At 32.8% G+C, this 22349-nt stretch overlaps 1 protein-coding gene and 1 non-coding gene across 5 annotated transcripts; one reads left to right on the forward strand and one right to left on the reverse strand.

Annotated features, from left to right (window-relative positions):
- Positions 1-549: 549 nt before the first annotated feature.
- LOC123201221 lies at positions 550-653 on the reverse strand. Its single transcript, XR_006498782.1, has one exon. It is a non-coding gene; the product is annotated as a small nucleolar RNA R71 (small nucleolar RNA).
- Positions 654-9546: 8893 nt separating this feature from the next.
- Positions 9547-14278, forward strand: LOC123200103 (disease resistance protein RPV1-like). 4 transcript variants are annotated; one of them, XM_044615220.1, is made up of 6 exons: positions 9547-10079; positions 11074-12172; positions 12280-12555; positions 12656-13543; positions 13646-13735; positions 13809-14014. In XM_044615220.1, exons 1-6 carry the CDS (start codon positions 9610-9612, stop codon positions 13872-13874), a joined length of 2889 nt encoding a protein of 962 aa, XP_044471155.1. In that variant the 5' UTR covers positions 9547-9609; the 3' UTR covers positions 13875-14014. The 4 variants fall into 4 exon arrangements, with proteins under 4 accessions (XP_044471155.1, XP_044471156.1, XP_044471154.1 ...); XM_044615221.1 differs by having other exon boundaries at positions 13704-13735; positions 13809-13951; XM_044615219.1 differs by having other exon boundaries at positions 13646-14278.
- Positions 14279-22349: the final 8071 nt, after the last annotated feature.

Below are 22349 nucleotides of genomic sequence, written 5' to 3' on the forward strand. Positions count from 1 at the left end.
GGCCAATCATGTAGATGAATTAACTAAGACCATGAAATCATGAAATGACCTATTTGATAGATGAATGAGTCCATATATATCCCCTTGAATCCTAACCATATCTTAAAATCCAAAATTATTAGATTTTGACCCAAAAATCAAAAGAACTTTTAGAAGACATAGAAGACAAAGATAAGCAAGACAAAGAGTTGCCATCATGAATATGTTATACCTACTACTCATGACGGTTATTCTAATGTTGTAAGGCCTATTGTGGTAGCTAACAATTTTGAGATCAAATCTTCCATTATTTAGATGGTACAACAAAAGTAGTTTAAAGAGTTAGCAAATAAGGATCAACAAGTCCACTTGTCACGTTTCTCTTGGATATATGACAGTTTCAAGATGAATGAGGTTCTTGAAGATGAAATCAAATTGAGGTTATTTCCATTTTCATTTAGGGATAAGGTAACCGTTTGGTTAGATTTTAGGGCATCTAATACATTTACTAATTGGTAGGCACTTTCTCAAGCCTTTCTTGCAAAATATTTTCCACCTCATAAAATTGTTAAATTGAGAAATGAAATTGCTACTTTTTACCAAATGGATGATAAGTCTTTATATGAAGCTTGGGAAAGGTTTAAAAATTTCTTCGATCAAGTGCAAAACGACATTAGATGATGAGCCTTTATATGGTCTTTCTTATATGAAACTTGTGAGACCTTTGGGAGTATATGAGGTGGATGGAATTATTATGGTGAATGTCAAGTTAGATGCATTGGCAAAGAAATTAGGGAGGTTAGATATAAAGGTTGTAAGTCCTTTTAATTATGAGATTTGTGGAGGAGATCATACTAGCTATGAATGTTAATTGAGTACCCACTATGCATATGAGTCTATAAATGAACAAGTGAACTTGCTCAACTATAACTAAAGGGGACAAGGTAATCCTTACTCAAAAACATATGACCCAGGTTAAAGGAACCACCCAAACTTCTCATGGTCAAACCAAGCTTATACTTCCAACCCAAACCAAAATTTTAGACACCCACCTTTAAGGTTCCAAGCTACAAACACTAACCAGAACCTCTACATCATCCTTAACCTCTTCAAGAAAAGAAATCAAATTTGGAATTAATAATGAAGAATTTCATTCATGGCCAAAAAACAAAAAGCAAATGCCTAACATGAAACGATTAAGCAACTTATTGTCAAGGTTGATCAATTAGCCACACATTATAAGATGTTTGAGGTATAATTGGGTTAATAAGCAAAAACTTCTAATTCTAAGGAAATTGGAAAGTTATCCAAGGAAACAATGTGAGACAATTGTCACCAAGAGCGGTAAACAATTGGGTGAAAATGTAAGCAAGGTTGAGAATAAGGCTAATGATGAGGACAACCAAGAGAAAGTTAAAAAGTCTAATAAAAAAGATCTGTTAAAGAAAAAGGATGAGAAAATGTTCAAGAAGCCCTTGAAAAGAAAGTGTTATCCAAAACATATACAACATATTTGCCTTTTCCTCAAAGGTTCTAAAAGGCAAAGTTTGACCAATAGTTGAGATATCTAATAGGGAATCAAAAACATACTTGAGAAAATTGTAAGTGCTTTAAGGAAATATTAAAGTTTGAGATTGGATGATGCTCTTTGGGCATATTGTATAACCTTTAAAACTTCCATTAGTACCCTTCCACCTTGTTTATAGTAAGTCCTGTCATCTTTTAGTGGAATTAAAACACCAAACTTATTGAGCTACTAAGTTCTTGAACTTTGATTTGAAGAAAGTTGGTGAAAGTGTCTTCTCTAACTAGATGAGTTAGAAGAGATTAGATTAGATGTTTATGAGAATGCTAAAATACATAAGGAAAGAACCAAAAGGTGGCATGATAAGTATATTATAAAGAGAGACTTTAAAAAAGGTGATCCAAGTGTTGCTTTCAACTCAAGATTGAAGCTTTTTCTAAGAAAACTTAAGGTAAGGTGGTCCAATCCTTTTAAAATCTTAAAGTTTTTTCCCTATGGAGTCATTGACATGTGGAGTGAAAATTACAAAGCATTTAAGGTCAATAGGTAGAGGTTGAAACTTTATCTTGTTAGTGACCAAATGGAAGTGAATGTGATTTGACCATTTTCCAATCCCTCAACATAAACCCCTCCATTGGTCAAGCTAAGGACTATAAATTAGCATTCTTATGAGCCAATCCAAGTTTTTCTTTCCTTAAACTATTTTCCTTTAGCTTATTGATAAATAATTCTTCCCATATTTAGTTTAAATTTATTTTCTTTATTTATTTCAAGTTGATATTGGAATGTTAAGCAATTGGAGTCTAAATTTGAAACGTCCATCTAAATCTATTCATAACTCACCAAACCATACTCTTGGGACGACTGTTAAATCTTGAGCCCCAAATTTATTCTCTTGCTTTTCTTTATCTCTCCTTTCTTTCCTTTCCTTTCTTTCTTTCTTCCTTTCCTTTTTCTCCTTTTCTTTCTTTCCCAAACTGTGAAATACTGTTCATTTGGTAGTGCAACCTTCTTTTTCATATAATTTAACAGCCTAAACAGTCTCTAATTCATACAAACTATATACCGTTGAAAAGAGGATTCAAAGAGATTTCCAAAAAGCTATAATATCACTCCTAATTCATTAGATAAAATAGCCAAAATGTGAGATGAAATCAATGGCAAAAATTGTCTTCACTGTTTATTTGGTAAAGTAGTCATTTTGGTTCATACAATATTTAATAGTCCAAATGATCTCTAATTCATACAAGCTATATATCATTAGAAAGAGGATTCAAAGAGATTTCCAACAAGCTGTAATAGCACTTATGATTCATCAGATAAGGCAGCTAAAACGTGGGATGAATTCAATGGTAAAAAATTGCCTTCACTATTTATTTGGTAAGACATTTTTTTGTTCAAGCAATTTAATAGTTCAAACAGTCTTTAATTCATACAAGCTATATATCATTGAAAAGAGGATTCAAAGAGCTTTCCAAGAAGCTATAATATCACCTATGATTCATTAGATAAGGTAGCCAAAACGTGGGATGAATTTAGTGACAAAACTGTAAATATTAATCAACTCTCTGCCAACAACAAAATCATACATATAGATATCCCGAATGGCAAAACAACATTCCTCAACTTCAAAATCATCATTTATAACATAGATCTAAGGAGCCAAAAGCCTAAAACATGTAACATATCAAGGATGACACCCTTTACCTTGTTTCAAGCCAATCTTGGCAAATTGGCTTCCTCTTCCTTGTCTTGCTTCCTTTATCATCAAAATCACCTTAAATCAACACCAAAACACACTAACATATTCATATAACATGTATCAAATATATATATAATCATAGGTAAAAGGAAAGGAAAGAGATCTTTTGGTTACCAAGACTTCCAAAGTACTTCTTTGTTTCCTTTTTTTATTTTGTCTTCCGAAACCCCTTCAATTCCTTCCTTTATCTTCACAAAACAAAGGAAAATAACATGAGAAATGGTGGCCGCTAGAATGGACAGGAAGATGATGGAAAAGCCTTGAAACTTCCTTTATTTTTTTTTTTGTCTTTTCTCTCTTTATATACATCTTTATCTTTTTCTCTTTATCTCTTTTTCTTTTTCTTTTTCTTTATATATATATATATATATATATATATATATATATATATATATATATATATATATATATATATATTTAAAATGAAAAATATCTCAAAACAGGGTTAAAAGACATAATTACCCCTGAAACATACCTGAGGGTATTACAATAGATTTTATACATAAGGGTGTATTAAATCATATTCCTCGTTTACCTTTTACAAGACAAGAATGAGAGCTGGGGTCAATCTCTTTTTTAATTATTGAAAACTTTGTTCACAGGCCTTTGACTATCTAAAAAGAACCTTTCTATGTGTCAACTTTATGAGGAGTGGAGCGAACTTGGCAAATCTCTCAACAAAATATCTGTAATAGCCTACTAACCCTAGAAAACTCCTAACCTTCTTAGTTATCTTAGGCTTCTGCCACTCTAGCATTACCTTAATTTTGTTGAGATCTATTGATATACCATCTATTGAAATTATATGACCAAGAAATATTACTCTATCCAATCAAAACTTACACTTAGAGAACTTGGCAAATAATTTCCTCTCTCTTAGCCTCTAAAGCACAAAACGCAAATGTTGATTTTGCTCTTCTCGAGTTTTAGAGTAAACTAGGATGTCGTCGATGAATACTACCAAAAACATATCTAGACAATCCTAGAACACTTTGTTTATAAGGTCTATAAATACTGTCAGGGCATTAGTCAATCTTAAGGGCATGACCACAAACTCATAATGTTTATATTTGGTTCTAAAAGCAATCTTGGATATATCCTACTTTGCCACTCTAACTTGATAATATCTTGATCTCAAATCTATCTTAAAGAACACTGAAACACCTTTGAACTGGTTAAATGAATCATCAATCCTTAGGAGCGGGTATTTATTCTTCACTATCGACTATTTCAATTCCCTATAATTAATGCACATACACATCGATCTATCTTTCTTTTTTATAAAGAAGATTGGTACACCCCATAGTGGGTAACTCAGTTTGATAAATCCACTATCCACTAGTTCCTATAACTGTTTCTTTAATTCTTATAATTCATTGTGGTAATTCTATATGGGGCTTTAAAAATTGGTGTTATGTTTAGGGCTAACATAATGCTAAACTCTAATTCCCTATCTGATGCTAACCTTAGAAGGCTGTTAGAGAATCTATTTGAAAATTCTTGCACCATTGGAGTACCTTTTATGCTCGAAACTACCTCTATTGATTTTTGAACCATTGCACCAAAAACATAATACACCATTTATTTTGCATCTCTTTAGCCTTAATGTTGTTGATCATCATGTTAAGGATTTGACCTTTTCTAAATGTGAACTGGTCATTATTATCCTTATTGAATCTAACTTTCTTCTTTTTGCATCTGTTTCTACCCTATATTTGCTTAGAAAGTCTATGCCAAGTATCACATTGAAGTCTAACATGCCTAGGATTATTAAGTCCATGACCATTTCACAACTTCTTCGAAAAATTTTCTCCCTTATCAATATTGAACAACTATGAACATGGTCTTATCTAGTATATCTATTCTAATTTGAGGGATAATTATAGGGTTTAGTACTAATCTCTCAACTATGCCTCTAACAATGAAACAATCTATGACGTCAAAGTCAATTAAAACATATAAATGACAAGTATGAAACAATAACTAACTCGTCACAGCTATAAGGCTTACATTTGCCTATGTTTAAGTAACTATGAATACTTGGGCCTATCTTCCCCCAATTGTCTACTCTGTTGTAGTTAGCATCGCTATTGGAGTTGTACACTACTAGCAAAATGTCGTGACTACTTATATTTGTAGTACACCTTCTGTCTGGGTAAACACTTATTGGTATACCTCTTGCCAAATCTACAACATGCAGAGGGATTATCGCATCTAGGTTGATCATCTTTCTCTATTTCTTACCCCTCTAGTTATTTTTATTCTTATGCTAGAAGGGCTTATTACCCCTATTGTCTCTACTTGTAGTTAATTGACTCTATCTCTATATCAGGGTTGGTGATACAGGCTTTTTTGATAACTTTTTGTCTCTTTCCATACACTATCTCATGGTCTTAAATCTCAATGCTCTACTGAGGGCTTCTAAATAAGTCTTAAGAGGATTATCTCTCATTATCACATTTTTCATTATGTCTAGTCTCAACCCTTTTATAAACATATTTAGCTTGCTTCTCTGTGAATTAGCCACATCAAGAACATACTTGGCTAACAAGTTTAGCTTAGTCAAGAATTCCCTGACAAATATATTCTTTTGCCTAAGATAGAGGAATTCTTTTATCTTCACATGCATGATGTTAGTTGAAACATACTCTAACTTAAAGATCTATCTGAAGTCAACCCATCTCATCCCTAAAACTCGATGGATTCTACATAAAGTCTACCACTAGACCTTAGTGTCATCTTTCAATAGAAGAATGGTGTACTATATCTTATCAACATCTATCATAAAGTAAATTCTTATGACATACTTCATTGCCTCCAACCACTCCTCAGTTGGTAATCCCCTTAACACTATATTACCTCTAAAATTTAAGGGATGATGATGACTAGACAGACTATAAATAGGATGTGTTTGTCCTCTATTGCTGTTACCAACCTTTACTTGAAGTGTTTTTGCACTCCCACTTACTTTGTTAGAAGGGTATCTCTGTATTTGAATATTGCTCTAACATCTATAGGGTCTTAACTAAGTGTCTAACATTAGTTGACACCTCTTTGTTTTATCTCAAAAACTTTTGTACAACCTAACAGATGACAGCACTATTAATAGAGGGTGTAACTGACGTGCCAAACATCTGTCCCTGAGTATCTACTTGGCTCTTTCCCTAGCTAGAGACCTCTGGGCATCTTTGATTAACCTCATGGATCTTTTCATCCTAAAGTCACACCTATTGAGCATATGTTAATTTAATCTAGAGCTAGGTATATTATACTTACAATGGTAGACATACGGGGGTGGTTGGTAGTGCACGAGGGGTTGCTTTCTTACTAAACCTTATATGTATTTTTCAGACATATAAAATTTTTTCACTTGTTCGGGTGCCAAGATCATACTCTAATAGCACAAATGCAATACCCATCTCTAGATATATATCCCTAGTGGAAATATATCAAAAGAGACATACAAAACTAAACTATTGAAAAACTTTAACGCATGATAATAATTATAAAGTGTGCAAAAAAATGATGTAACAAAAATAACTGTTTTATTAATTAAAAATTCATAAATAATAAGTATCTAAAAATTTCTTATATAAAATAACTACATAAAACATAAATAATTGTTGTGACTGAAAATATTAATAATAATAACAATAGTTGTATGTCTTATAAAAGTTGAAGGAACATAATAGCCCTTTTCTCTCGCACAATTGTTTGCTAGACTATTGAATCCCTTCCTACCCAGCTACTTACCTCTACTTGTAAAACATATAAAAAGAAACATATGAGTAAAACTCCAAAAGTGGTGACCTTTTGGCATCTAAAACAAATATGAATATATTGATGCTAAACATTGTGTTTCAACCGTAAGTTGAATGTGGTCATATTATGGCACCTTAATACCTTGACATGGATCATCCATAAAAACTGAAAAGACCCAAGCTAAAATCGACATATCTAATGTCGTGGTAAAAGCTATTGTTATGCCTTGTGCACATGCCAAATGCCTTTTTAGGTTTACAACTAAGACATCTTGATCACATAGGAAAATATCTAAAAACAACTTTTTCCCTTACCACATAGCTAATTAGAATTGTTAACTAATCAAACAAAAACGACCATTACCTTAGGTATATATGTAGTGTATTCTACTGATCATGTGAGAATTATTTAAAAGCCACATCCTTACCATGCACACTTGAACATAACTGGGTGGCTATCGCTTTCATGACTATTGTCACTTATGCACATAAATTGTGATTATCTAAATGTGTGACATTGGCTTTAAGGTTATTGGTTTTTGACTCGAATTTGACTTGGTCTAAGCTTATGTCTTCATCTATATAGCTGGTCACCTAATATATGTTTTTCTTAAATTCTTTATTCTCTAGTGACTCATTTATTTTCTTGCTTAACATTCTATGCACATAGCATAGGGGTATAATTATCTTTTGTCTTTGACTAGGGGTACATAGTCGTGTGATTTTCTTCCCACACCTTTATGCCTTCTAACCTATATACATGGGTGTGTGGCACTTAGCACACCGTCATAGATAGAACAATGCACACAGGAAGTTAACGTAGACACACTCTTGTGCACATAGATCCACGTGTACCTACCATATGTCTTCTACTACATGTCATCCATTTTTGGAAACTCATGCACGGGCATGTGTCCCATACAACATGATCAAACATATCTTCCTTTAGAACGAGTGTGAGAATATCAAACTTTCAAATTTCTAGAATGATACATGGGTATGTCGATAACCATACATGACCATGTGTCGTGATCTAGAAATTGTGTCCTTACGGTTTTTATGCTATTCTAGTCACACATAAGAGCATTCAACACATATATAGGTCTGTATCAAGAGTCTTTAAGTCCCTTATGCGAATTAATTATTGAGAAACACGCATTAAAGTCTATATACGCAACACATCTAGAGAATTATTAAATTATCAAGCCATTTAAACCTTAATTTCTGTAGTTTCATCCAATCAAGGTACTTAACACACATATGATTCATCATACACAAATATATATGCAATAATAACAAGTTAAATAGCAATTTTACACCTTAACGACCCTAACTCTTGCATCAACACATCAAAATTCAGAGATATTTGTGACTAATCAAAGGGAAACCTCACCACTTACTTGGATTCCGATGAAAACACTTCCTTTGCGCGACAACAATGATTCTAGTGATCAATGACAACTCCTCAAGTGAACATAAACTCCTCTCTCACTTTTGAGCAGCTGGGAACAATAGAACGTGAGAGAATTATAGTTGATCACATTTTTATTTTAATTCCAGGACATGATACATGGGTGTGCACAAGTAATACTTAACCATATATCTAGTTGCATAATTAAGATAACTTCTTATTTCGTTGCAATCATAATCTAATCCACTAATTGATTTTCTATTGACTATACACGACTATGTATGCCTCTATACACGAGCGTGCACCTCTGAAAAACAACTTTAATTATAAATCTTGAAATTAGAAAAAGATTGAAATGCCCTTTGGCTTAGCTATGAGCGTTACAATAGAAAAAGTGCTAAAATTAAGATTAATATTGTTATATATTTTTAAACATATTATTGATAATGTATTGTATTAAATTTATATATACATGTTCCATTTGTTTATCCGAATTTTATGAGTGTTCTTTTACAAGCATACTTATCAACATTCGTTATATCATACTCACACAATTTTTATTCAGTTTTCTTCCTATTTCCATATTTACTAACTAAGTATATCATCATAAAAGTGTGTTATCTAATTATTTATTAGTTATTTATTATTTAATATGGTCAATTTTTATATCATAAATAATTGAGTAATATTATAGGTATCTATTGATACACACTTATATATATTATTGTATAATTAAATATTATTTTATTTTTAACTTAAAATTTAATTATTTGATGATATATATAAGTATGTCTTATTATATACTTGAAATAAATATATGTAATTTAATTATAAATAATTTTATCTAAAAGTAATATTATTATGATAGTGTTATTTCATATTAATATTTATTTTAAAATATATAAATTATATATTATTATATAATTAAATATTATTTTAATATAATAATATATTAATTATCCATTATTTATTGATTGAAAATATTTTTATTGCTACGAAAAAACCACCTTCGAAAGTTCGAAAGGGTAATATTTTTTTATTTATTGCTCTTTTATTAGTTATTTTTAAATATTAAAATTATCAAATCCGCTGTAACAGTTGACTCGTCTGCAATTTTTTAACTTTAGAAAGTTACTATTTCTGTGAGCATACGAGCTCAACTCAGTCTTCAATGGCGTCATCATCTCTCACCGGTCAAGGCAAATACGATGTGTTCTTGAGTTTCAGAGGCGAAGATACTCGCAAGAACTTTACCGATCATCTCTACGTCGCTTTAGATCAGAAAGGAATCTTCATAGTCAGAGACGAAGAAGAACTCGAGAGAGGGACAGAGATTTCATCGGAGCTCTTGAAGGCCATCGAAGAATCCAGAATTTCGATTGTAATTCTCTCGAAAAGCTACGCTTCTTCCACATGGTGCTTGGATGAGCTTGAGAAAATTGTTGAGTGCAGGGAGATGAAGGATCAGAAGGTTTTCCCGGTATTTTACGGCGTTGATCCATCGGAAGTACGGAAACAGACGGGCGAGATCGGAAAAGCTTTTCTAAAACATGAAGAAGATATCGATAAGGGGAGGATTAAACGGTGGAGATCGGCTCTCAATAAACTTGGCAACATCTCTGGTTATCATTTGCAGGACAGGTACTAAGTAGATGAAATTTTATTTATTATTTCTTACTTTCGAATCCCTGATATCTGTTACTATGTAATCTGGATGAGATAAAAATAAATAGATAATAGAGATAAAATTTTTATTGATCCGATGTTTAGAATATCTACGGTGTCACTATTAGCTTATGCTTACAATATATATCCTGTGGAGGATGGTTAAATTGAGTTGAGCATCTCAATATGTTTGTATGTATCATAATGCTTCACTGATTGTATGTGTCTCTCCTTTCTCTCTCAATTGTCCTCAATATTTATAGAATTTGATAAGAAGACGTTACAATCAAATTAATATAATTCCCATAGGGAGATTCTTAATTTAAACATAATCCTAGAGATTTGTTACTTTTCTAATTAAAACATTCTTACTTTTCTAAAGAGGAATATTACAAAAACGAATCTTGTTTGCAAGGGTGATGATAGTTTTAATTTATTATTACGGTAGAGAACAGGAAAATCCATTTAAAACATCTTGACTTGATTCGTTGCTAAGCAAAGGTCTTCTTGCTACCTCAAGCGAGAATATCCATCTGCATCCCTTATTATTTGATGTACATTAGGTGCTCTATTTTTGTTAAATATTATCGTTGGTCAGTAGTTATAGTTGTTTGAATAGGTTTTCTTTAAGAGATGTTTCTTGGGCATACTGCAGACTGGAGAATACCTTATGACAGATGATTTAGTTTAATTTTCTTTTCTTTATTATTTTTAAGCTTTGGAATTAATTATTCACATCTTAATACCAATTAGAATAAAACAAATTTCAAATTCTAGTTTTTAACTATGTAATTCTTGTCTTTAGCATTCTTTAAATGTTAACACTGCTAAAGTACTCCATTTTGAATAAATTTGTAGGTCTGTCAATGTTTCTATGAGTTGTTTTCTATTGTTTATTAATTTAATTATTGCTTCTTACAAGGTTTCAGTGAGCAAGTTATAAGGCTGTTTCTCCTACTCTTTTTTGCAGACATGAATCACATTTGATCAAAAAAATTGTTGAGGAAATATCAGAACAATTAAAACAAATTGGAGTGCTATCAAGGACATTTTTTGGAATGGAAGCTCGTGTGCATAAATTAATAAATGATTATTTACAGCTAGGATTGGATGATATTCGCTTCATTGGCCTATGGGGAATGGGAGGAATAGGTAAAACTACAACTGCTAGAGTTTTATATGAGATGCTTTCAGATCAGTATGAATATAGCAGCTTTGTTGCCAATGTTAGAGAAGTCTCTGGATCAATAGGTCTAGTTCCTTTGCAAGAACAACTTCTTTCTCAAGTCATAAAAGAAAGAAATTTAAGATTAAGTGATTATTATCAAGGAGTCAATTTGATAAGTAATCGGCTTCGTAGGAAAAGGGTATTTCTTGTTCTTGATGATGTTGATCAATTAGAACAATTGGAAGCATTGGCTGGAGAGCGTGAGTGGTTTGGTTCTGGGAGTAGAATCATCATTACAACTAGAGATCAACATTTGCTTGTAAGTCACGGTGTAGAAAATATACACATATATAAGGTTGAAGCATTGGATGATATAGCAGCTCACAAGCTCTTTCATTCAAAGGCATTCAAAAACACGAAACCCTCTGCCATGCATGATGCGCTTTCTTTAATGTTCGTAAGATATGCACTGGGACTTCCATTAGCTCTCATAGTGTTGGGATCCTATTTGTGTAATAGGAGTGTTGAGGAATGGCAAAGCGCCCTGGGTAGAGTACAGGAAGTTCCAAATGAAAAAATTGGAAAAGTACTAAGAATAAGTTATGATGCCCTAAATCAAATAGATAAAAGAATATTTTTAGATATCTCGTGTTTCTTTAATGGGAAGAACAAAAATCGGGTCATGGAAAAGCTTGATTGTTTTGGTTTTAACCCAGCCATTGGAATAAAAGAACTCATTGACAAATCTTTACTAACCATCCAGAATAATGAATTATGGATGCATGATTTGGTACAACAAATGGGTTGGGAAATTGTTCGTGAGCAGCATCATGATAACCCTGGAAAATGGAGTAGATTATGGCTGTCCAAGGATATCTATCGTGTTTTACGAGAAAATATGGTAAGATATAATCAAAGAGGATAGTTAAATACTTATATATATATCAATATATGACAGGTCATCAAGGTAACTCATACTAATTATTCTTTTTATTATTTTATCTAAAGGGAACAGATGCAGTTGAAGGCATGATACTAGATCAGCCGGAAGTTGAAATTACAAACTTGAATGGTAAATGCTTGTCTAACATGAGAAATTTGAGACTGCTAAAAATCAGTAATGTGCACATTTCTGATGACCTAGAGCACCTATCAAATGAGTTGCGAATTCTGAAATGGCATAACTATCCTTTAAAATCTTTGCCTTCAAGTTTTTATCCAGAGAATCTTTGTAAGCTCAGCATGTGTTATAGCCATCTCGAACATCTTTGGAATGGAATAAAGGTGTGTGTATATATTTATAGATATATATCAAATGTCAAATTCTCTGAATCCATATCAACTGTTTAAGTTATTGTATCAACTTCTTTTTTAATCTTTACAGGCATTTGAGAAGTTGAAAATTATTAAGCTTAGTCACTCTTACAATCTTATTAGAGCGCCAGACTTCACACAAATTCTGAATCTGGAGAGGCTTGATGTTGAAGGGTGTAAAAGTTTGGTTGAGGTTCACGAATCCATTGGCCTTCTCAGAAGGCTTGTGCTATTGAATTTGAAAGATTGCCAGAGTCTTGTGAGTTTGCCGAGTAGCGTCTGCAGCTTGGAATCTCTCAAGATTCTGAATCTCTATGGCTGTTCAAAACTCGAAAAACTTCCCCAGAACTTGGGTAAAGTCAAACGGTTGGAGGAGCTAAATTTAAGTGGAACTGCAATAAGAGAAGTGCCATCCTCCATTACTCTCTTGACAAATCTCCAAAAACTCTCTCTCCGTGGATGTAAAGGGCAACAACACAGAACATGGACTTTCTCCATCTGGTCATTGCTTTTGCCCAAAAGAAAGCAAGAGTCCATGTGTTTATCACTCCCTAATTTGATAGGTCTGAAGTCTTTGACTAAATTAGACCTTAGTAATTGCAATCTCTTGGAAGGAGCAATCCCCAGTGATCTTTGTTTTTTAGTTTCTTTAGAAACTTTAGATTTAAGTGGAAACCATTTTATTAGCCTCCCATCCAGAATGAATCAGCTTTCTAAGCTTAGAAATCTTTCAGTGAATAATTGTCAGAGGCTTGAGTCATTGCCAGAGCTTCCATTTGGAATATTTTTTGTTGGAGCACAAGCTTGCATTGCATTGAAAACATTATCCAGTCTACCAAGTTCAAGTACTTCTGCAAATATCTTGTCCCATTTTTTCAGTTGCTCCCAAATGGTTGCAGATCAAGGCGCCTGGACTGACATCACGCTTGCAGTTATGTTCCTGAAACTACGACTTCAGGTTGGTCTCTTCTTGTCTCCATCCTTGATTACTTAAAGAGTATTTCAATTAAAGTTCATAATTTGTGTATATAGAACAACTTTATCTCCATGTTACATGCAGGAACTCTCTAATCAATCAACTCAATTTCATATTTGTCTTTTCGGTGGCAAAATTCCAGAGTGGTTTAGCTATCAGAGTAATGGACACTCAGTAAGATTGCAACTATCTCCACATAGGTACAATGATAATTTCATGGGATTCATTCTTTGCATGGTGTTTTCAGAATCTGATTGTTCAGACCAAATCTCCGAGGAGTCTCGACGTTTCTTTGAGATTCAATGTTTATTAGAGATTAAATATGTAGTTTCTTTCTCCTTCACCTTTCTCACCCCTAGTTCTCCGCCTATTGAGTCTGATCACCTTTGGCTAGGATATATTTCAGATACAGAGTTTCAATATATTTCAAAATGGAATACTTGGTTACATGAATTAAAGCAAGCTTTCAAGTCTACAGACATGGTATGGAGGGATGCAGTGTCCCTGTGAAAAGGTGTGGTATTCATCTGCTTTACAAATAGGAAAATAGAATAAGACTTTAAGAAGTTAGAAAGTAATCAAGCCAAATCACCATTGTAGACCTTTTTCTAAGGTTTTCCGTGAGTGACAAGTGCAAAACTCGACATAATTTGTATAGACTTGTATGGGATAACTCTTGAATTATTTCTCTAGAGATTTCTAACATCATTAGCATAATTGTAACTGATACGGAGCAAGATAAAGATGGAGAAGTTTAAGTAAATAATTAGTCTATTGTTCATAAAAGATTGAAAAAAAAAATTATACACCATTTTATTGATTTTTATGTCATATGGAAGATGTTATGGCTTGATTGAATTCTGCAGAATCTAACCCAAAATCTAGAAACAGAGAACATGTCATTACTATCCCAGGGAATGGCATCTATTCAAGAGTTTATTGCATATTGTTGTGTGATCAAAATTTCTCTTCGAATTCAACTTGCGAATACAGCCCCAAACAACAACTAATGGAGAGCAAACAAGCATTACCTACGAGGAAGTCTTGAGAAGGAAACCTTCTCTTCTAGTAGTCTTGGAGTAGGAAACAAGAACAATTTTCCCAACAACCACAACAGCAGCAACATTATGGGTATCTGATTTTGAATATTTAATTATATGTTCTAATAATATATTATCGTATAATTAAGAGTTATTTTATTTTTAATTTAAAATCTCTAAATAGTATAATGATACATCATTTAGCTACTTAATTGAATATTCAAAATTGAGTGTACATAATTTTATTACGATAATAATTATTTAGTATTAAATGAATATTTTTTATTGTCAAAGAATCATCTCCCTTAGAATCAACAATTACAAGTGAAGTACAATTAAACTCCTACCGCTCGAAACTATCACATCATCCATTGTGTAATTAATTCCTACATTCTTCTAAGAGTTATGTCACCATGTTGATCTAACACTCATCTAATGATTAGACAACTCTGTCTTGATAACATATATGGGCCTCCACAAGCAACTAACGCGAAGTCTCACTCCTCACAAGCAAGTTCTCTAAACCTTTCCCTCCTAAGGGAAGATAACATTTAGCTTCTAAGGCAAAGGGTTTGTCCCCTGTCCAATGTACATGACCAAATTCATGCCACAAATTTATCATACCTACTCACAAAATTGATGCTTAAGGTGTAGACTTAAACTCATGGGTGATGGTGCTAACCCACAACGTGCAACTTCAAACTCACCTCGTGTTGAGGGTAATCTTCAACATGAAAATCATGTCACATAGTTAGGTGGCAGCAACTTGTAACATGTTCAAAATAACTCACGCTGAGACAATGTTGATAAGTAGTTGCACAAGAAATTGTGTCATTGTGTATTTTATGCAACACCCACAAGTACATCTCAAGGATAGAATAACCATTTCTTATGTATTTATATGTTTATGGTTCAGTTAAGGTAAAATAAACTAAATAGTGTGAAATTTAAGTGAGGGATAGTCATGCGCAAGATAGGATTGCCCCTGTGTCAATTGTCATCTCAATCAAAGTGGATAAATGTCACATTAGAATAAGTTTAAGTGATGAAAAGTCGTGTGTGCAAGTCATATGCACGTTTATGTCGTTACACATTGACAATTTAAATAAGGCATGTTAGTTATATTTTAGGGATCTTTATCCCTATCCAAACATGCACATTTTTCAAAAAGAAAAGAAAAGGCTAACAAAGGGTTTTGTAGTGTTTACTATAATGATTCCGATGGGCCTTTCCGATGATTAAGACAACGACAAGCAGAAGTGTGAAGAAGGGTTACATACCAACTTCAATTTTCCAAGTCTCTTCCTAATGTAATACAAGCGTTGATGGGATTGTGATATTATTCACAAAGACATTTAAGGTTGATATTGTTCAATGGATGCAAAAGGATAAACAAGAATTCAATACAATTTGAAAAACAGTTCTTTAAAAAAAAAAACTCAAATATGAATTTTTATTGATAATCGATGAATTATTCCGTTGATTTGATTACAAACATTAAAACCCTTTATATAGGTCAATGACTCTCCTAATTAAAACATTATCCTAAGCATATTAATTAAGACACTAGTTTAACTAGAATTAGGAATACTAATTTATTTCAAATTCTAGGAAACTATAATTCTAGTAATTAATATTAATTGACTTCTAATTAAAATTAAGTTTTCCTAAACAAATAATCCTAAAAGCTCTTTTATTTCTTAAATTAAAATAGGACTTTAACTATTATGAAAACTTATATTATCAAAAGACTAAATTAACTAAATTGGATTAGAAAAATTGTTTTAAACCAAACTCCACAAGGAAACTTGATTTAAACCAAATTCTATTCAATTAGAAATCCTTTTCCTACATGCATAAGACTTCCTACATGGCTCCGCATCATCTTGTATGCCCATATCACTATGTCATGTTGCCACATCATCTTTGGTTGCCATATCATATGCCACATCATCTTCTTGCATTTGGCTTGTTCCTTTAATGCTTTTAATTCTTTCCACCTTACCAGCCTTTTACCATGGTCTTCTATTAATCTCCTCTTTAATCTCCTTTTCCACCTATCTTCCCTCTTATCTTGGATCTTCATTTAACATCTTTTCTCTCTGTGTTTTTGCCTTATTTTCCTTTCATGAGTCAAATAACTTGGTCTCCCATCATTTCCCCCTTTCTAAGTTTGTTCATGTGATTGACTAAGGCATTTGCCTATACCAAATTCATGATGTGTATATAGGTGCCATAAAATTGTGATTATTTGAGGAGGTTTTGATTAATTTATATTAAATATTTTTTCGATTATTGATTGATTTTGGGAAAAGATTGAGCATGTTGAAATTTTAGAATGGAGAATTTCATATATTTAATGAAGCATGTTGATTTTATTTGACTTGAGATTACATGATGTTTGGGATTATTTGAGTAAGTATAGTAGATTCTTTGTTGTTTTGATGATATTATGAGTTTTGTGTGTATAATTTTTTATGTGGATTTAGGATTTTTTATGAATTGATAATGTGGTAGTAGGAATAGCTTGATTTGTACATGAAACCCTTGTTGTGATGGGTTTTGGTGAAGTAATAACATACTATATTATATGAAGAATTTGTCTATTATGCGTAGAGACAATTAGAGTATGAAAATAGGTAATTTTTACACATTCTGGATGTCATGCATGGCCATCCTTAGCCTAAGGACGAATGTCCCATGTTAGGGAGACGTTTATTTTAGGACATGAATGACTGTATGGTATAGAAGACACGCTTGTTCATGTGAAATCCAATTTTTACATAAAGTTTTTCTAGTGATCCAGTGACCGTTGGATGCTATTGATTGATGAATGGTCAACTAAGGCATAAAGTTTACCATTTCATGCTTACAATACGACTACATGTGAGGGTGAAATGATAGAAATACCCCTAGAAATGAATAGGTCAAACTAAGGCTAAATGTTGAGAGGAACTAAGTTCAGATAAGAGCACACGCTTATCCCTTGATGGACACACTCTCGTTTGTGTTTAAAATAGGGCACTGGTAAAAGTAACAATGAAAGAGGTCATTCATAGCATAAAGAGAAGAGTTGCCTGTCCTTTATGGGACACATGTTTGTCCCTATAGTAATAGAGAGACATACCCTTGAGGGGATAGTCGTGTCTCATGCATAAAGAAATGAACGCTCGTGTATTCTGATGAAGGACACTTGTTCCAACATTATATGCCCATAATTAATATTTTTTCAACATTATTATAAACACAGATTATTACTAATTATATTAAATATTAACACCTCTCTCTAGATACATACCCTTACCATATTCTGAGTAAGGGTATGTATCTGAAAAGGGGTGTTACATATAATTACATAAGAAATGACTATATTGCACTTAAGACATATCTATAGGTATTACAGTTTCTTTTCCCCGTTACATATAATTATGTAATCATCTTAACTATATAAGGGCTAACATGGCCTCCCTTAGCAAGTTTGCACTCAAGTAATTATAACACCCCTCTTTAGTTGTATATCTCTAAACAGAATATGCCCTTAAAGAGACATGCATGGCTTAACTTATTAAATAATATAGCAAAAATAATGAGCATGTAATAAGACACTTAAACATCACATAAAAAAACAAACTAGTTAAAATGTACCACATTTTCGACTTAGCTCTATACCTGAAAGTATTCATTGAGTAGATGTGGGGAGATGCCATGGATTTGATGTATGAAAAAAGATGGCCACTCTATTTTTGAACCTAAACTTTTGAACTCTTTTGTGTAAGTTGAAAGATACACTATGAACTGAGTTGAGACTATTGTTCAATTACCTTCTGGATAATTTTTACAAAGTACTCTAAGGAAGCTTTAATGTATTATGTTGAAGAAGAAATTAGATTATAAATGAAACGTGAGAAATAAAATAAATTAAAATATAAAACTAATTCATAACATGTTATCCAAACATTGCCCCTGCGTAACCAATGAGGTCTACCATAAGGCTTTAGTCATAGTTCTAGTAGTACCATTAGGTCCAACAAGGAAAACACATTTGTTGTCATTATTTATTGCACTGTAGTACCACCAATTTAATGTTGAGTAAAACTGAACCAATATTGGGTTCCTTATAATAGTAGGTTTTGTCTGAGACAAGTTTACAGGGATATGAATGGGCAAATTGTTCTTTACTGTAGTAGTCTTCCATGTCTTTGTGGGATATGTGAACGAACTAATCAACTATTTAGCTTTTTAAAGAACATGACTAAATGTTTATTGTTTTTAAGTTGTCAGATCTTTTTTAACATTTTTCAATGAGACATCCTTTTGTTGTGTCACATCATCCTACTAAGGCACTACCTCTTATTGGGGCATAATCATTTGCTAAGGCATATCCACTAGCTGAGGCACTTCCATCAGTTAGGGCACATCCACTTAAACATGTTGCATAGCTTTCATTTCATCATACCACATATAAATGCATGTAATTGAATGAAATAACAACTATCATGCACTTGCATTGGTCTCGGTCTGTAAATATATAAATCTTTAAGCGCTTTCATCTTATACATTATAGAAGATTGGAGTTCTTACATCTCTCCTCTCATCATCACTACATATTATTGAATAAGGAATTGCATCTCTCTCTGTATCATTATTGCCATCTGGCAACTAATCATGGAAGCATGTTATAAGACAAGTTGCTAGAGATAGTCCTTTGATACACTGTTATAAATAGTATCGTGAAATGAGTGCTTTACAAGGGATACCTTTTAAGACTCTTAAGGGTAGGCATAAGAGACAAACTTCTATGGAGGGGACACCCATACATGAAAGGAGGCATTGAGGAAAAAAGGTCATGAACTCCGTGATGTGGACTTTTGTACATGGATGGAGGCATTTGAGAGTTGGGGGTTGGCTACCCTTGTGGGAGACACCTAAGTTGGGGAGGTTAATATGGGTAACTAAAGGTTGGTCACCTATGTGGGGGACATATAAGTTGAAAAAGTTGGCATGAAGAGTTGAGGGCTCTGAACTATAATAGTTGAGGATTTAGAAAACCCTATTGAAGGTGCTTGGAAAGTAGGATAATGTGTCGATTGACTATCGTCATCATTATTAAATTTTGTTGCCTCGTCATCTAATCAAGTAGTTAGTGCCTCTTCTTCTATGAACTTTAACACTCATATATACCATTTGATCTCTAGCTCAATTTGCATTGGACGCAATACAAGTGTAATAACCTTTTGTAACAAAATGAAAATTCGTTAGAAGTAAACAAATGAAATATTAAACAATCATCTAAAAAAAGTTTGAATGATCCACTAACTGGATGAACATCCCAAATGGATTTAACATCATCCTACATCAATAAGACCATGGTCTTCCACTTTAGCATACAAGGGACCCGATCATCTACTTGGAGACTAACAAAAGGCATTAGGTTTCCCACCATTTTATAAATCCAATATTATATAATGGACAACATTTATGGTAAGCATTTATGATCGTTTGTATGAATTTTACTTGATGAAATATGCAATGCTTATCTGGAATGCAATGGGAAATCCTATAATCAAGTAACCATAGGGATTGGCCTCTTATAAAGCTAGTATTTTGTAGACAATACTTGTATTGACTGTGCATACCCTGCCGCATAGAGTAATTATTTTATTCCATGACACCACCCCAAGCGTAACGACTTAATGCATCTAAATCATTAGATAAATGTAAGAACTGATCTTTGATGACATTCTTATTGTCCACCCCTAACAATCCCACATGCGATAAATATAATACTGCAAACTTCACAACGTCCTTGTCATTGTTTCCCTATATCTTTGCCTTAATTGTGCTTTGGATGTCACTATAAATTAATGACCTGTTAAGACTTAGGAAATATTACTCCTTCAATAAAGGCGTTCCTTCGCAATCAACATAGTTGGACAACTTCGTGTCATGCCTGAAGAATAGACCAGTCACTAAAGCAAACTTTATAGGGCTAAACCAGACATCAACTCTATTTAATCTGAACCAAAGTTCTCTCATTGAGTCTCCAAGTTTAAATATATGAAGTAACACCACATGTATAAAAATGACATTAAACGAGGGCTTTTCCGATTCCAAGAAGCACTCAAAATTGGTCATTTGAAACATTTTTCTTTGATTTATCATGAGATATTAAAATACCTTATGGCATTTATAGGCCCCCTCCTTATAGTCGGTCGCATATTCCTAACATAATGACAAAACTAGTAATTACAAAAGCAACAACCCTAAATCTAAGATCCAACAAAGGTATAAACATAATTATAACAAGGGTTAGTGAGGCCACCAACTTGTTCTTCTATTCAAACCCAAATTGCCAACTAAAATCACACTCAACCAAAACATAACCAATAAATAAATCCTGATTTTCATACAGAAAATCTAAATCTAACAAAATAGCGTATTCATCATCAACAATTGATTAATCATGCCATTAATAAAAAAGATTAAACTTGCCTTGCCATTGCATCATTGTTGTTAGTGTTAGGTGTTGTCGACTAAGTGCACCGTCATCGGTGCTAGGTACATTGTTGGTTGTGCTAGATATGTCAGTTATCACAACTCCGAGGAATATCACCAAAGTTTTTCAGTCTCGATTGTGGTGGGTGCATCACTATAAAATAGAAAATATCGCCAAAGTTCCATGCGTGAACAGTGCCAACGAAAATGTTCACATGTGAATAGTGTCAAGGCTGTTGGTCAAATGAAGGTTATTTTAGAAATTGTGGTAAAAATGTTTAAAGGTTTAAATGAATGGTAATTTTGCTTGGAAGCTATATTTTTGGTATAAATTTTTCAATTCCCCTTTATTAAAATTATTTTTGCCAAACTTTTTTATCACTTAATTGTTAACATTTGACTCTCACATTTCCCTAAAATGCTTGGTATAATTTCTAGTCAACATGGTAATATTTTCATCATCTAAATTTTCGAAATCAACATTTTTAGTAAAGCAAGATTCAATATATTGATTAAGTTCAAGACTCGTACTTGACTTCTTTTCGTTCCATCTTTTCAGGTGAGTTCATAGGTATGAAAGAAGCTAATTAATTCATCAAAGGTACATTTCTTCAACATTTCTGCATTCTTCAATTGATGTCACCTTTGGAATAAATCTTTTAGGTAAAGAGCCTAAGACTTTATGCACAATTTCGCATTAAAATATGCCTCAAATTTGATATATCACACAATTTTGCATGAAAATAAATAGACGCTGAAGCAAGCATTGTTAGATTTTCAAAATCTATTATGAGTCTTCTAAGTTTGGTTTTCTTAATACTCTCGGTTCTTTTGTTCTTTATTCTAAGTTTCTCTCATGCATCTTTAGCTATTTCACAATTAGCTATAACTTTCATTTGGTTTATTAAAACAACATAAAAAATAATATGAATAGGTTTCGAGTTCCAATTTGACATTTTGAGTTTAGCATTAGTTCATTGTTTGACAGGTTTTAGTTTGATTAATCCTTTTTCAATTTAAGAGGGTTACCAACGACTAAGAGCCAATATTCAAACCTTCCATCAATTAAAGCTCTCATCCTTGCCTTCCATTATGAATTGTTGGTTCCATCCAACATAAGTGGCCTAGTGGTTGAGTTATCTTCACAGAACATATCTATTTTGAGGATAGATAAGTTTGTAGCAAAAGAAACCAAACAAAATTAATTGAATGAGCTGAAAACAACCCTAGATGGATCAACTAAATATGAGACG

The sequence above is a fragment of the Mangifera indica genome, chromosome 17 (genome assembly GCF_011075055.1).
Source record: "Mangifera indica cultivar Alphonso chromosome 17, CATAS_Mindica_2.1, whole genome shotgun sequence".
In the NCBI taxonomy this organism is placed as follows: domain Eukaryota; kingdom Viridiplantae; phylum Streptophyta; class Magnoliopsida; order Sapindales; family Anacardiaceae; genus Mangifera; species Mangifera indica.